This window comes from Medicago truncatula, chromosome 2 (assembly GCF_003473485.1).
Source record: "Medicago truncatula cultivar Jemalong A17 chromosome 2, MtrunA17r5.0-ANR, whole genome shotgun sequence".
Classification (NCBI taxonomy): Eukaryota; Viridiplantae; Streptophyta; class Magnoliopsida; order Fabales; family Fabaceae; genus Medicago; species Medicago truncatula.
This window is the reverse complement of record NC_053043.1, coordinates 48,785,291-48,798,421: the sequence shown is the minus strand read 5'-3', so window position 1 is coordinate 48,798,421 and position 13,131 is coordinate 48,785,291. Positions and strand designations below refer to the sequence as shown.

The following is a 13,131-nucleotide window of genomic DNA, read 5'->3' as shown; positions in this document are numbered from 1 at the left end:
GTATAAGTAAGAACAAACATAAAGTCACCACAAATAGTTGTGCATTTTCACCCCGGGAAGCTATCTTATCATTATTTAATCTCAGACAATGTTAGTGTTTTGTATATAGACGAAATGACATAACCATTGAAAACTTACCATTAAAAAAAAAACATTCAAAACTGACACACAAAAGTAAAGAAGTCAGGGTTCCAACGCATCCACGGCAGCATTTTCAACCTAACAATTACGATACTGAGGCATATCAAATGTATATTTTGACCTTTTTAGTACCGAAAAATTGTTACATAAGCACCTTATAGAAGTTATTTTGAAATCAAATATGCATCTTTGTATTTAATTAATCACAACGAAATTGCTGCCTAACCACAATGCAGTACCTCATTGAGTTCTGGGCATTACCCACAATTTGCAGAAAGCAAAAAGTGAACAAAAGGGATTAGCTTGAGAAAGAAAAGTAACAAAACCTGACATGCAACGAAAACCTGGCTTAACAATCCAATTTGACAGTCAAATGAATTGACAGTACTGGGTTTGGAGATTGAACTTCAGAGAGCACAATGATGTTTCAAGTTGAATGACAAAGGTGAAAAGATCTTGACATTGAGAGCGCATAACCTTGAGAATCCCCAAGACTAAAATGCATATTGCCAACGCACACAAAAATAGTAGAGGAAGAATAAAAGCTGTATTCTGTTTGATAGTTCCAACTTTTAGACAGTGGCCATGGATGGGGCAGCAATGAGGTTGCTGAAGGACATGGGACTATGGGAGTAGTGATTGGAAGAGGGGGAGTTTGTTGAATGTTAACAGCTGGGGAAGCAAGTAGCATTGCAGGCTTGCTAGATCTCCTATTGACTACAGTGGATAGAGAGCGCCGTGAGAGTGAGGAAATGGTAAAGGTGAACCTAATTAGGACCTAGCTGTAACTTCTCATTTTATAATGGACTTCAGATGCAATTTCAGTCCAACCTTTGATGTTTTTTTACATTTTGATTAGTGTGTACAATTGGAGCGCACCAGTGCTCTTATTCAGTCGTTCCTAAGTGGTGCACCTTGAGTGGTTAGTACCTCAATTATATATCACTTGCTGGAACAAATCCAACATGGGACAGAAATAAAAACATGTAGGTTGCTGAGGAACATACTAATTACTAACTAATTAGTAACCAGAATAATAAAATGGAAGAAGGGGAAACACAAACATGCCCAATTTAACAGGAAACTACTTAACAAAAATAGATATTTAATTTCAACATCAATAATAACACAGTGCAGGATAAATCCATCCAAATAACAACACAACACAGGCTTTCCTTCAGATAATTTGGAAGTTTAAAAAATCAAGGCCAAGGTAAAACTTAAACTATGTTGGACAAACCAATATTATGTATATCTAGTAGAATGATGCACATACTAACCAGGGGTGCCATAAATATACGATATAACAACATATACATGTATGAAAAACTTCCTAAGCGCTACTACAAACAAATACGAACATAACGGCAGCTATCCCTCCCTTTCATTGAAACAAACTGGCAGCAATAACTTAATCAGAAGATTGTCTTCAACCAGCTTCAGCTCTAAAAAACACCTTGCAACAGCTAAGATGAATTGGGTAACGGTTTGAAGCAAGACTCGTAATAATTTTATTGTTTTGGTTTGAGCAGAAAAAATCTACAACTAACAACGGAATCAATTAAGAGGCAAGATAAATTTAGACTCTGGATTTACACCAGTAACAGGCCAACAGCTTGTTGATGTGCTCACTGCACATAAGAGTCACTCACATCACCAATAAGTAGTTAGTAACTAATGATATAAGTGGAGTCCATAAACATTATCTGTGAAAACTAAACCTATAAGGATCCTGCAAGAAAATCTACCAAAGTGACCAAACAATGAAGACAGTTCCTAAGAGGAAGTAGTGGTTTAACAATGAAGACAGTTCGTTGATTTACTAATACAACACCTACCAGTTTAACACCTGGAGATGATAATAACATAAGTTTTCTTATAGTCCATTGAGAACAATTGCCTTCTTTAACCAAACAGAAAATTACCCGAATTTTACTACTCGTTGACAACACACAAGTAGCTTAATAAACAAAATATTTTAACATGAATAATGCAAAAACTAGCAACCCTATAGGTAATACTAGCTAATGCATTAGTATTTGTTTTTTAATTTTTCACCACCAAAAAAGCTAATGCATTAGTATCTAATATCAGAGAATAAATTATAATCTACACACGCAAATCCACATAACTCATAAATCTTAAATTAACTAACACTCGGCATCTATCAAATCATATATAACTATCACAAGTCACAACATTTTTTGAATTATACCATTTTCACAATCTTCCTAATCCTTTCTCACGCAATAACATATAACACAAGAACAACAATTTTATACCGTATAAATTTTGCAGCATTAAAGCCGTCAAAATTATTCATTTAAGACTACTAATAAAATTACATTAGAAAGGTTAGCCATAATGAAGCTGAAAAAATAATCATTAACCATATTGTTTGCAAGGGCATCATTACCACAAGCTGGTATATAATTTATACCTCAAAATTGATAGTAACCAACAATAAAATAAAAATAAAAATTGAGACTTTGAAACCTCACACAAAGCAATGTTTTCATATAGGCACATAGCGTTTCAAAGCCTGCTTCCCCGCGATAGCCACTCCAGCCACAACACCACCAACAGCACCGGCAACAGCAGCTGATCTGACCCCTCTTGCTGCCCGATACAATGCCCCGGTACCAAGCCCTGCCGCCACACTGTTGAAAACATCGTCTGTATCTCTCGCCGCCGTGATCCCGCTTTCGATTCCAGCGAATAACAACCCGATCACACCAAGGCGGTTCCCCCACGTCCGACCCGCGTGTCCAGACGAATTCAGAATCTTGTTGAGTCTGAGCTTATTGGTATCTCCTTTCTCGAAAGATTTCACGGCTTCGACGAAACCTACGCCGGCGCCACCAATGGCGCCGCCGAGGTAGCCGCAGCCGGTGTAGAAAGTTAGGGTTTCTCCCCAGGAACGATGTTTGCGTTGAGCTTCCTCGATGAAGAGATGTTCAGGTGAGGTTGGGAGCTGGTAGAGGTTTCGGATTGGTACTTCGAGGTCTTGGTAGGGATTGTAGAGACGTTTTGGGGGGTTGGAATCGGAGTTTGATTCGTGATCGGGGGAGTGAAACGCCATGGGAGAGACGAATCTAGGGTTAGGGTTTGGCGATTTAGAGAGAGAAAGAAGAGAGTGTTGCAGAGGAACGACGATGTTTGTGTGGAAAGACTTGGGTTTGGAAGAAAAAATGTTTGTATGGCGGCGCTTATGAACCGGGTTTCGTATTGAACCGGAGCTTTTTTTTTTTATTTTTATAGGGTGAGTAGGTATTTAATAACTTTACTCCATTGATACACGGACATTAGTGTGAGATTATATTTTAGAGATTTTGTGAAAAATTAAAATTTATTTTATGTTTGTTTACCGTAACAAAAACCACCTTTTTTTAAACAAATAATCTAGTTTGTTTGGATACAACTATATAAAAAAAATTGTTACAAAATTAGTTCAATATTGTGAACAATATTTTCTCTCTCCTCTTAAAAAAAATCTATTTTTTGAGAAGATGCTCTTAACAGCTTTTCATTTGAAGTTGTTTTTAGATTTTTTTTAGATTCTGATTTTTTTAAAAAGTTGCAACAAACGGATGCAAAACTCTTAAAAGTTAAAAGTGATTATTTTTTTAAAAATAAGTGATTTTTAAAATAAAAAAAAACTATAACAAACGAACTTTAAATCATGTCTATGTAGTAATGATTATGAAGATATTTTAGAAACTATTCTATAAGTGGCATTATAGATTAATTTGATTGGATATATGTGTAAAAAATATTACATTGTCAATGTATCAATTAATCTCAAAGTAAAATGTATATTGTATATTTTGTTTGTGTGTTAACTCAATAATTTTTAAAAGAAATAGACACTGATAATCCGAAATTTGTTTGAGAGGTAAATAAAATTTGACAAAAACTTATTCCATCCATAAATCAAACGAAATAAGGTATTATAGTATATTATTCATAAGAGGAGTGTTATTTGAACAATCAAATTGGTTGACAATTTTGTGACAACCATAATTTACAAAGAAAAAAGTAGGTATTTGCACGGAAACCAAAGCAATAGAGAGATAAAGTAAAAAATAATGTGAGTATGAGAGAGAAAGTTGTCACTAAATGGATGTTCAAATATCATTTCTCTATTCATAATTCATAATATGACAGTTAGTATATGAGTAGTGATATATGTACATCCATTTCATGACAACTTTGACGAGAACCTTGTTTCTCTCTTTTTATTGGTCAATAACAATGGAGAGAGAACAAGAAAGAGAGAGAAAAAGAACATCATGTGAGTATGAGAGAGAAAGTTGCCAAAAATTATCATAATATGTGATAAAGATTAGATAGTTAACCTTATGAACATGATCCCCTCATGTTTTTTCAACAGCAACTCCCTATTTTGTGAACCTAGTTAAAGTAAAATGTAAAAATGCAACTCCCTATTTTGTCACCCTAGTTAAAATAAAAATGTGTTCCCATGAGTTTAACTTACTTGGTAAGGGATAATGCACAATATGCGTAGGGATCGGAGTTCGAACCCCGGACACCCCACTTATTCATCTTTAAGGTGAATTTCTCTAACCACTAGATTACTTGACAAAAAAAATAAAAATAAAGAATGTAAAAATCCAAGTTTATATAACAGAATATAAAGTTTGCTTGTCTCCAAATAAAATTAACATAATTAAGTATTAAATGTTTTTTTTTTCTGTGCGAAAGTATCAAATGTTTTGTTTATATAAAAACAAGTGTCAGTAATACACTTTTTTTTTTAAAGAAGTAATACACTCTTGTGAACACATTATCTTGTGTACAATAACAATAACACCACTTTTAAAAAATGCATATAAGTTTTTACATAAAACAAAACACTAGCATCATACGAGTTACTTAGAATATTGATTTTATAGTTTATATGATATGATATGATGATATGATAGAAATACAAGGGAAATTCGTTAGTACTTTTTTACCAAATGAAGAATTTTTAGTACTAATTCTTATCGAACTTCCAAACTGAAGCCATTATCCCATTAGAGGTTGTTGGTTTTGATTTGCCAGTCCTCTGAACCTGTAAAAATATATTATTTCAAAAACTCAATCATATTTTAAAATTTTAAATTGGAGATAGAAATGAGTAATCGTTAGTTCTGATATTCTAAATGTGTGTTGCATTTGCAGCGATAAAAATTAATTTTAAATGAATTATTTAAAATTAATTTTTTTAAATAAGAAAACGTAAGGTTAAAATCGAAGTTGTCCAATTGTTCAAAAAAAAAATCGAAGTTGTCCAATTATTTCAACAAAAAAATGGAAGTTGTCTGATCTCAAACCAATGACCGTGGTTGATCTTAGTGCATCAATTTTTTTTACTGCATGAAGTCATATCTCCCATTAATTGTCCTATGGAATTGAAAACAAGGGGCCAACGAGTGAAAGAGTACATATTGTTTGGATATTTTATTTATTTTGAAGATAATCTAATAATTAATTTTTTTTCTATAAGTTATAAAACTGATTTTCTAAATATTTTATCTCCACGTATAAAATAATATTTTTCAAGAAAAATAATATGAAACAAAAACCATAATTTTACCTTATTCTTCATCTTTTGGACCCTTATCTTTTTTGAATCATCGGGATTATTTTCTAGATAACACTTTAACTCGTTATCGTTCATCGTCTCTACTAAATCAACCTGTGAAATAATACAATAATTAAGGGAAACATTGATTTTGATAAAGAGAATTATTGTTTGGTAGAACAGAAAGCAAGAAAAAAGAAATATTAATATAAAAAGAAAAAAAATTGTAGTGGAAATTGTGTATTTCATTTATCAAATTTCAAGACATAATTTAAAAACTTAAAGAAATATGTGCATTTTCATTTAAGAAAATGTTTTTTCTTAAGAAGTTATTTTAACCCACCTAAATTGATAGTGGGGATAATCAAACCTGAAAATTTGAAGATGAGGACACTCCAAAGTTTCAAGTCAATACTACCATGCTAACCCAAATGGGTTCAAGAAAATGTTATTATTAAAAATTTGATAACCATTTTTACACTGACACGACACGTGATATTCGTGAAAGAATGATATAACGATTTTACGTTCTTTACAATAGTTCACGTACACATTCTTGTTTTTAGTCTACAAATTCCTTTACAGTACTTAGAGCCCGTTTGTTATAGTTTTTTTTAAGAAAATAATCACTTTTAAGAGTTTTGCATCCATTGTTACAGCTTTTTAAAAAACTCAGAATCTAAAAATAATCTAAAAACAGCTTCAAATGAGAAGCTGTCAAGAGCAGCTTCTCAAAAAATAGATTTTTTTTTAGAGGATAGAGAAAATATGATTTAAAAGATTGAACTAATTTTGTAACAAAAAATCCCTTTTATATAGTTGTATGCAAACAAACTAGATTTTTTGTTTAAAAAAAGTGATTTTTATTACGATAAACAAACGCAAAATAGATTCTGATTTTTCATAAAATCTCAAAAATATAATCTCTAAATTCTTTTATGTCAAAATCACTTTTATTTTATTCTGTAACAAAAGAGGCCCTAGTACTATATCATTTATTCTATTTACAAAAACTACATCTTTTCAACAATAATTAATAATACTTTGCCTCATTTTTTCGCGAAAATCACGTGTTATGTAAAATCTTCGTAGCACAATTTTGAGATAATGAAGAAAATTAGAGACATAAGAGATAAAATTGACCACCAAATTTAGCGTATCAAATACTTATCGATAAAATTATAGATGAACTTTATCTTTTTTCATCTCTAAATTTCTGACGCTATTCAATTTCAATATTTGTTCTTTCTCTTTGATGTGCAAGATTTTCTATATTTCTACAAATATCTATGTGTATTCCTTTCTCGTTTTTCTCTTTCCTTTATACCAAACAAAAATTAAAGACACAAGAGCTTAAAAAAAATCAATTATATAATTAACTCAAACAATCTACAAATTTGAAAATAATGGTAAAGGAAGTGTACATACCCATGCCTCAAGATCTTGTATATCCTTTCTTAGGACATTTTCTTCTGTTTGTACACGTTCTTTCTTCTCCTCCCATGACATCGATACACCTTTTGCTTCAGCTTTTAGGTTCTTCTTGATATTTCTTCCTTCAATACTATCCATTATTTTACTCATGGATCACAATATGCCTATAGCAGTATGACTTAATATATGAAAGATATGGGGAAATGCCATAAGATGATGTTTTTAAAAGTCAGTATGTGTATTTATGTAGCTCTTGACTTTATGCAAGTATTAATACTGACACAAGTCATTAATGGATTAACATTATAAATTATTATTTATAATGTAAAAAAAATTCCTTCTAATTTCAAATATAAATAAAACTATTTTTTCCATCAAAAAATAAAAATAAAACTATTTTTTAGACAACAATTGATACAAAGTATCTACCGGCCTTGCCTATAAACTACTCTATTGAAGAACTCGTATGATCATCTTTAACACGGTCTCTCCTCCAAACCGTATATTATTTTTAGGTACAAGATTTAAATCAGAAATCACACATAAGGGATTTGAGTTTCACTTAGATTATGTAATATTGGCATGAATAATATGAATTTATGCCAATTAAGAATAATATTAATTTTGTTCAATTTTTAGATAACAAAAAATAGTCATATCTCCTTAAAAAAATCATGCTCTCTAAAATATAATATTTGAAAACCTGTTTCATATTGAAATAAAAGATTTTATTGACAAAATGAAACATAAATTAATTGAATGATAACTTATATCATCAATATATGGTATACTTATTAGATGATTATTTATTATTGTTTAATTTATTATATTAATGTGTCTAACAAATATATGATTCTTAAAAATTATTAAGGGTGTGTTTGTTTCAAGTTTACCAAATTTATTCCTAGGAATAACATTTCTTGGAATATAAAGATAGGAATTTTATTCCAAGGAATTTAGGAAAAATATGTTTGGTTAGCTTTATAATATTCCTAGGAACCATAAAAATAGGGATTATAATAGGTAAACTATTTATGAATTTATTCCCATTTCCATGGGAACTTTATTCCCACCCTTTTTCTTGGGAAATTTTTTCTATTCCCAGGAACATTTTATGCCCGGGAATAAAATTTAGTAAACTTGTAACAAACATAGGCATATACATTCCAATCATTTTATTCCCGGGAATCAACAATTATAACTTGAAACAAACACACCCTAAGTTCATAGGATGATATGCACACTGTCTTTGTGATTGCTTTTATGTTTTGTTGGTTTGTGTGCTTCTTTTATACAATGTTGACAAGAAGGATTAATCATTTGAACAGGACTACCCCACCCCATATGGAGGGAACTTGTGTGAAACATAAAAAGTGTATGGCTTTCATCTATTTTACATTTTCAATAACAAGCAATTAAATAAAAAGAAAACCTAACTAATGAAAATTTCCCTAATTAGAGTTAGTATAACATACATTCATACATACATATTATAGATCTCTGAGTCTTTTTAGTTCTGGCAAAATGACAGAAGCAAGACTTGGTCTATCCTTTTTTTTCATCTCACAACACTTCAAAGCTAATTTAGCAAGTGATAAAGCCTCTTCGACCGGCCAATCAGTCACATTCGGATCAAGCACCTTTGCAAGATTATCATTCTGAATGGCCTCCTCAACAAGGTGAGCAACACCCATTGGAGTCTTTCCAGTAATGATTTGTAGAAGCATAACACCTAATGAATATATGTCTGATTTTACGCCCAATAGTCCTGTTTGTTGATACTCCGGATCAATATAAAAAAATGTTCCGGCTGCATTTGTCTTGTGATATTCGGTAGTTTTGTTTTCTACAGAAGGTGGAACAAGCCTTGCCAAACCAACATCGCTGATCTTGCTTACGTAGTTTCTGTCTAAGAGAATGTTTGCTGGTTTGAGATCGCGATGCACAACCGGTTCTGGTTTTGTCTGGTGAAGGAAAAGAAGGCCTGTCGCAATCTCTGATGCTATTTTGAATCGAGTCTTCCATGGAATTGGTGGCGTGTTGTCTCTTTGGAAAAGACGATCTTCTAAGCTTCCGTTGTCTAGGTACTCGTATATGAGGCATCCGAACTCCGGACAGGCCCCTAAAAGTACTACAATGTTGGGATGTCTTATGGAGCCTAAAACAAGGACCTGCATTGGAGTCATTAAGGTTATGAAACTTTGAAGAAACTATAATATTCATGCTACTTGTATCTTCCAAAAACAAAAAATGTTGTTACCTCTTGATTAAATTGTTTCTCCCCTTGAGTCATATCTGGTCTTAAGGCTTTAACTGCAACATCAGTGTTGTCAAGTACTCCTTTGAAAACAGGTCCATATCCACCTTCACCAATTTTGCCATCCATATCAAAGTAATTTGTTGCAACTTCAATTTCTTCAATATTGTATCTTTTAAATATAAATTTGTTGCGTTCAATTTCATTTGATGTTGTCATTCTTTCTTCTTCATCTTCTTCATGCACATTAATTACCTTCTGTTTCGCGAAACCAGCTTCTCTACCAACTGACGCTGACCTACTCTTCTTTTTTGTTCTCTTCTGCTCTTGTTTTAATCTGTTTATTTCTGTCTCCATGCTATTCTGAAAGATAACTCAAGCAATGGAGAAACAGTTCAATTTTCCACATGTTAACAAAGTTAGTCTCTCATATATGCTTAAAATTTTTAAACTCTCATATAATGATAAAAGTGAGTGACTCGGTAATTTAAAATAATAATGAAGAACTTACCGAATCTTGGTTGTCATCTGATAGGGATATCCTCCGTGGATAAGTCTCTCTTTGGGACATACATCTTGATCCTATTCTTGCATCCTTTTTTTGACCAAAGGATCCACCATCGCTGCTTAAGCGCCTCCTTATTTTATTGAGTGATTTTCTGATCAAACGTAACGTGCATAATGAATCACTAAATTAGGGACTAAACATCAACGAATATTTTTTGTAAGAACTAAATATGATGCAGCTGTATTTTATAGAGAATGAAAACATATCTAAGTCTTATATATTTACCTGTTTAAGTCTTTGGTCAAATAATCTGGCTTTGGACTAGAAATAGTAATGGTTTGGGAAGGAGCTGTTGCTTGAATACTCTGGACTTTTCCTCTTGATATAATATGCACCGTGCAAGTCTCTGGTAGAGACTTCACTAAACTTGTTGGCACATCTACATCTTTAAATTTCCTGCATTCAACATTAATTTATTATGCAAGAATACCATTAAGAGACATATGTTTTTTGGTTTCTTCTAAGCTTATATAAGAATGAGCTTAATTAACTTTTCAGAAGCATGTAAAATATATATGCTTAAATTTGATAGCTGTAACCTGTAATGTAACTAATTATGTAAATTTGCAACTTTAATTTGTTCTTAATCAATATTAAGTGGCGAAAGAGCAAAACCTTATAAAAGCGTTATTCCAACGGGGAGCACCAAGAACAACGTCGGTGATAGAGTTGTCGATGATGTAATCAGTAAGTGCACTTGGAACGTCAATGTCATGCAGGACCAACTCCTCAGCTATGATCTGAAATGCTTGATCAATTAATGTCCATATTAATTAATAATTAAGGATGATGAGTATGATTACTGACCCCTTTTCGAGCACAAAATCCTCGGAAGGGGAGAAAGAACTGATGCAATTCTTCTTCGGTAGGTGGACGACCTTGTTTAGGGATAGCATCAAATTCATCTGCATAAACAAGAAAAACCAATAATTATGAATAATTATGGAAGCATGCAATTAATTAACCAATTTGTGTTGATGGAAAAGGGTAATTACTTGAATTGAAGGGCTTGGTTCTAACGTGAATGAGGGTGCATGACGCGTATTTGTCCAAAAGGTGATCAACGGCCCACTTTACAGCGTGTTGGCTGTTCTTGTCTGAATCAATGGCGATCACGGTGGAGGATTCTTCTTCTCCATTTGAAGCCATAGAGAAAGTGGTTAATGTTTACAATTATTAATCTTTGTAAGAAAAAATAACCAATATGTTACATATGTTTTTCGTTAAGGAATATGTTACATATGTTGACGACGAGATTTTTGTAACATGCATTGACGATTCTTTTAACTATTTTTGGTGGGAATAACAAATCAAAATAGATTATACCAGAAAGGATTAACAACTATTTGTTACAAACATCTTCATACAGTTTTACAAATACAAATTAATTGACCATTCTCTGCTACGTAATGAGTTGGATCTAACCGTAAAATAATTTAAATTAGCTTATTGAAACTTCAGTCATATACAGATGTATCCATAATTAGAAATTAAGATGTTTCCAATCAGCAATGCTCATATAAAAAATACCTTAGTTTTTTTAAAACACCTTACAGCATATTAATAGATAAAAAAATATTGACAGTTGATATTATTTGTACAAATATGATAAATCGTACATTTGTTGATTATTTTTTGCGTGAAGCCCTATTTTGGTCCTTCACAATTTTCATTTGGCCAATTTAGCTTCTGACAAAAATAAAATTCTACGTAGTCCCAGACATTTTTGTATCGAGGACAAATTAGTCCTTTTAACCAAAAAACATTGGGAAGAAAGTCAACTTTCATACTCTAACGAACGAACTTTGCTATCTCAAGATCAAAGTACACATATTTATATTTTTTTATTTTATAATATTCATATTTTGTATCTATGAATTTTAGTATCTCTGTTAAAAATTCCAACAAGACGGCTATAAAAAATGATTTTAAATGAATTGATTATGTAAAATCTATTGGGTAAATACCTCTTTTTGTCCCTGTAGTATTAGCGAATTTCAGTTTTAGTCCCTGTAAAAAAAAGGATTTAGATTATGTCCCTGTAATTTCATATTTTTCCACTTTTGGTCCCTCCTTTCATCACGTCAGCAGAATCTGCATAAATTACGTTCCTGTAATTTCAGATTCCTCCTAGTTTTGGTCCCTGTAATTTCAAATTCCTCCATTTTTGGTCCCTCATTTTACGTGCCATGTAAGCAAATTTTGCTGACGTGGTGGAATAAGGGACCAAAAGTGGAAGAATATGAAATTACAAGGACAAAATCTAATTTTTTTTTTTTTTACAGGGACTAAAACCGGAATTCGCTACTATTACAGGGACGAAAAGAGGTATTAACCCAAATTTATTTTAATTTAAAGTGTGTTATGGTATATGTTTGGATATATTTTTGTAATTTAAGTGTAAAATAAGTATATCTTTAGATTATCGGTGAGTTTGACATAATCACAATATAAAAACGACATGTGAGAACTTCAATAAAATCACAATTTTGTGTAAAAAAAAAAGTGTTATCGTGACTTTGTAAGACTCCGTGATTATAAACATCCGCACAAATCTTATTTCAAATTCGAATAAACTCTAAGTTAAATTTAACTTCAATTGACATCATTCAAACAAACAAGTATTTTGTGCTGAAATATGAAACCAAACACACATGCATTTGGTTGTTAGTATCCATCGATTTTATTTTATTTATTATTTTTTTTTCTTTCCCAACAATCATTTCAATATTATACATTTTAAAAAGAGAGGCAGCCCCACCAGATTAGGGATACGAAGGACGTGAGAACATCATCGAGAGTGTCGAACCATACATCACCTATGATGTCTTTCAACTCTTTGCCCTCATGAATGGTCACACAACGAGACTACTACCCAAGATTTTATAATATTAGTATTATTTTTTATATTATAATTATTATTGTTATCGCATAAGTTTAATAAAATGATAAATGACTTTTATCATTAGCAAAGTATTTAAAATTTTGCTTAAAAAAAGTATAAAAAGCACAATACAATCAAATACTAACGCCGAGTTGAGTCTAGCGGAATGAATTAAGTGGAAGGTGTGTGTTATATTTAACAGCAATATGGTTATATTTAGAACAGAGAACTTGCAAGATAGCAAAGAAACTGTACAA

General features: G+C 31.8%; 3 protein-coding genes across 3 annotated transcripts; all 3 read right to left on the bottom strand.

Annotated features, from left to right (window-relative positions):
* Positions 1–2,398: 2,398 nt before the first annotated feature.
* Positions 2,399–3,341, bottom strand: LOC11430654 (mitochondrial import inner membrane translocase subunit TIM23-2). Its single transcript, XM_003597509.4, has one exon. It carries the CDS (start codon positions 3,221–3,223, stop codon positions 2,657–2,659), a length of 567 nt encoding a protein of 188 aa, XP_003597557.1. The 5' UTR covers positions 3,224–3,341; the 3' UTR covers positions 2,399–2,656.
* A 1,745-nt stretch (positions 3,342–5,086) lies between these two features.
* On the bottom strand, positions 5,087–7,381 carry LOC120578099 (uncharacterized). Its single transcript, XM_039830174.1, has 3 exons — positions 7,160–7,381; positions 5,744–5,845; positions 5,087–5,218 (listed from the first exon to the last, which is right to left on the bottom strand). The coding sequence occupies exons 1-3, from the start codon at positions 7,313–7,315 to the stop codon at positions 5,141–5,143; spliced, it is 336 nt and encodes a 111-aa protein (XP_039686108.1). The 5' UTR covers positions 7,316–7,381; the 3' UTR covers positions 5,087–5,140.
* Positions 7,382–8,605: 1,224 nt separating this feature from the next.
* Positions 8,606–11,307, bottom strand: LOC11420950 (U-box domain-containing protein 52). Its single transcript, XM_039831135.1, has 7 exons — positions 10,986–11,307; positions 10,798–10,895; positions 10,606–10,730; positions 10,216–10,386; positions 9,934–10,081; positions 9,426–9,785; positions 8,606–9,336 (listed from the first exon to the last, which is right to left on the bottom strand). Exons 1-7 carry the CDS (start codon positions 11,137–11,139, stop codon positions 8,656–8,658), a joined length of 1,737 nt encoding a protein of 578 aa, XP_039687069.1. The 5' UTR covers positions 11,140–11,307; the 3' UTR covers positions 8,606–8,655.
* Between the last annotated feature and the right edge of the window lie 1,824 nt (positions 11,308–13,131).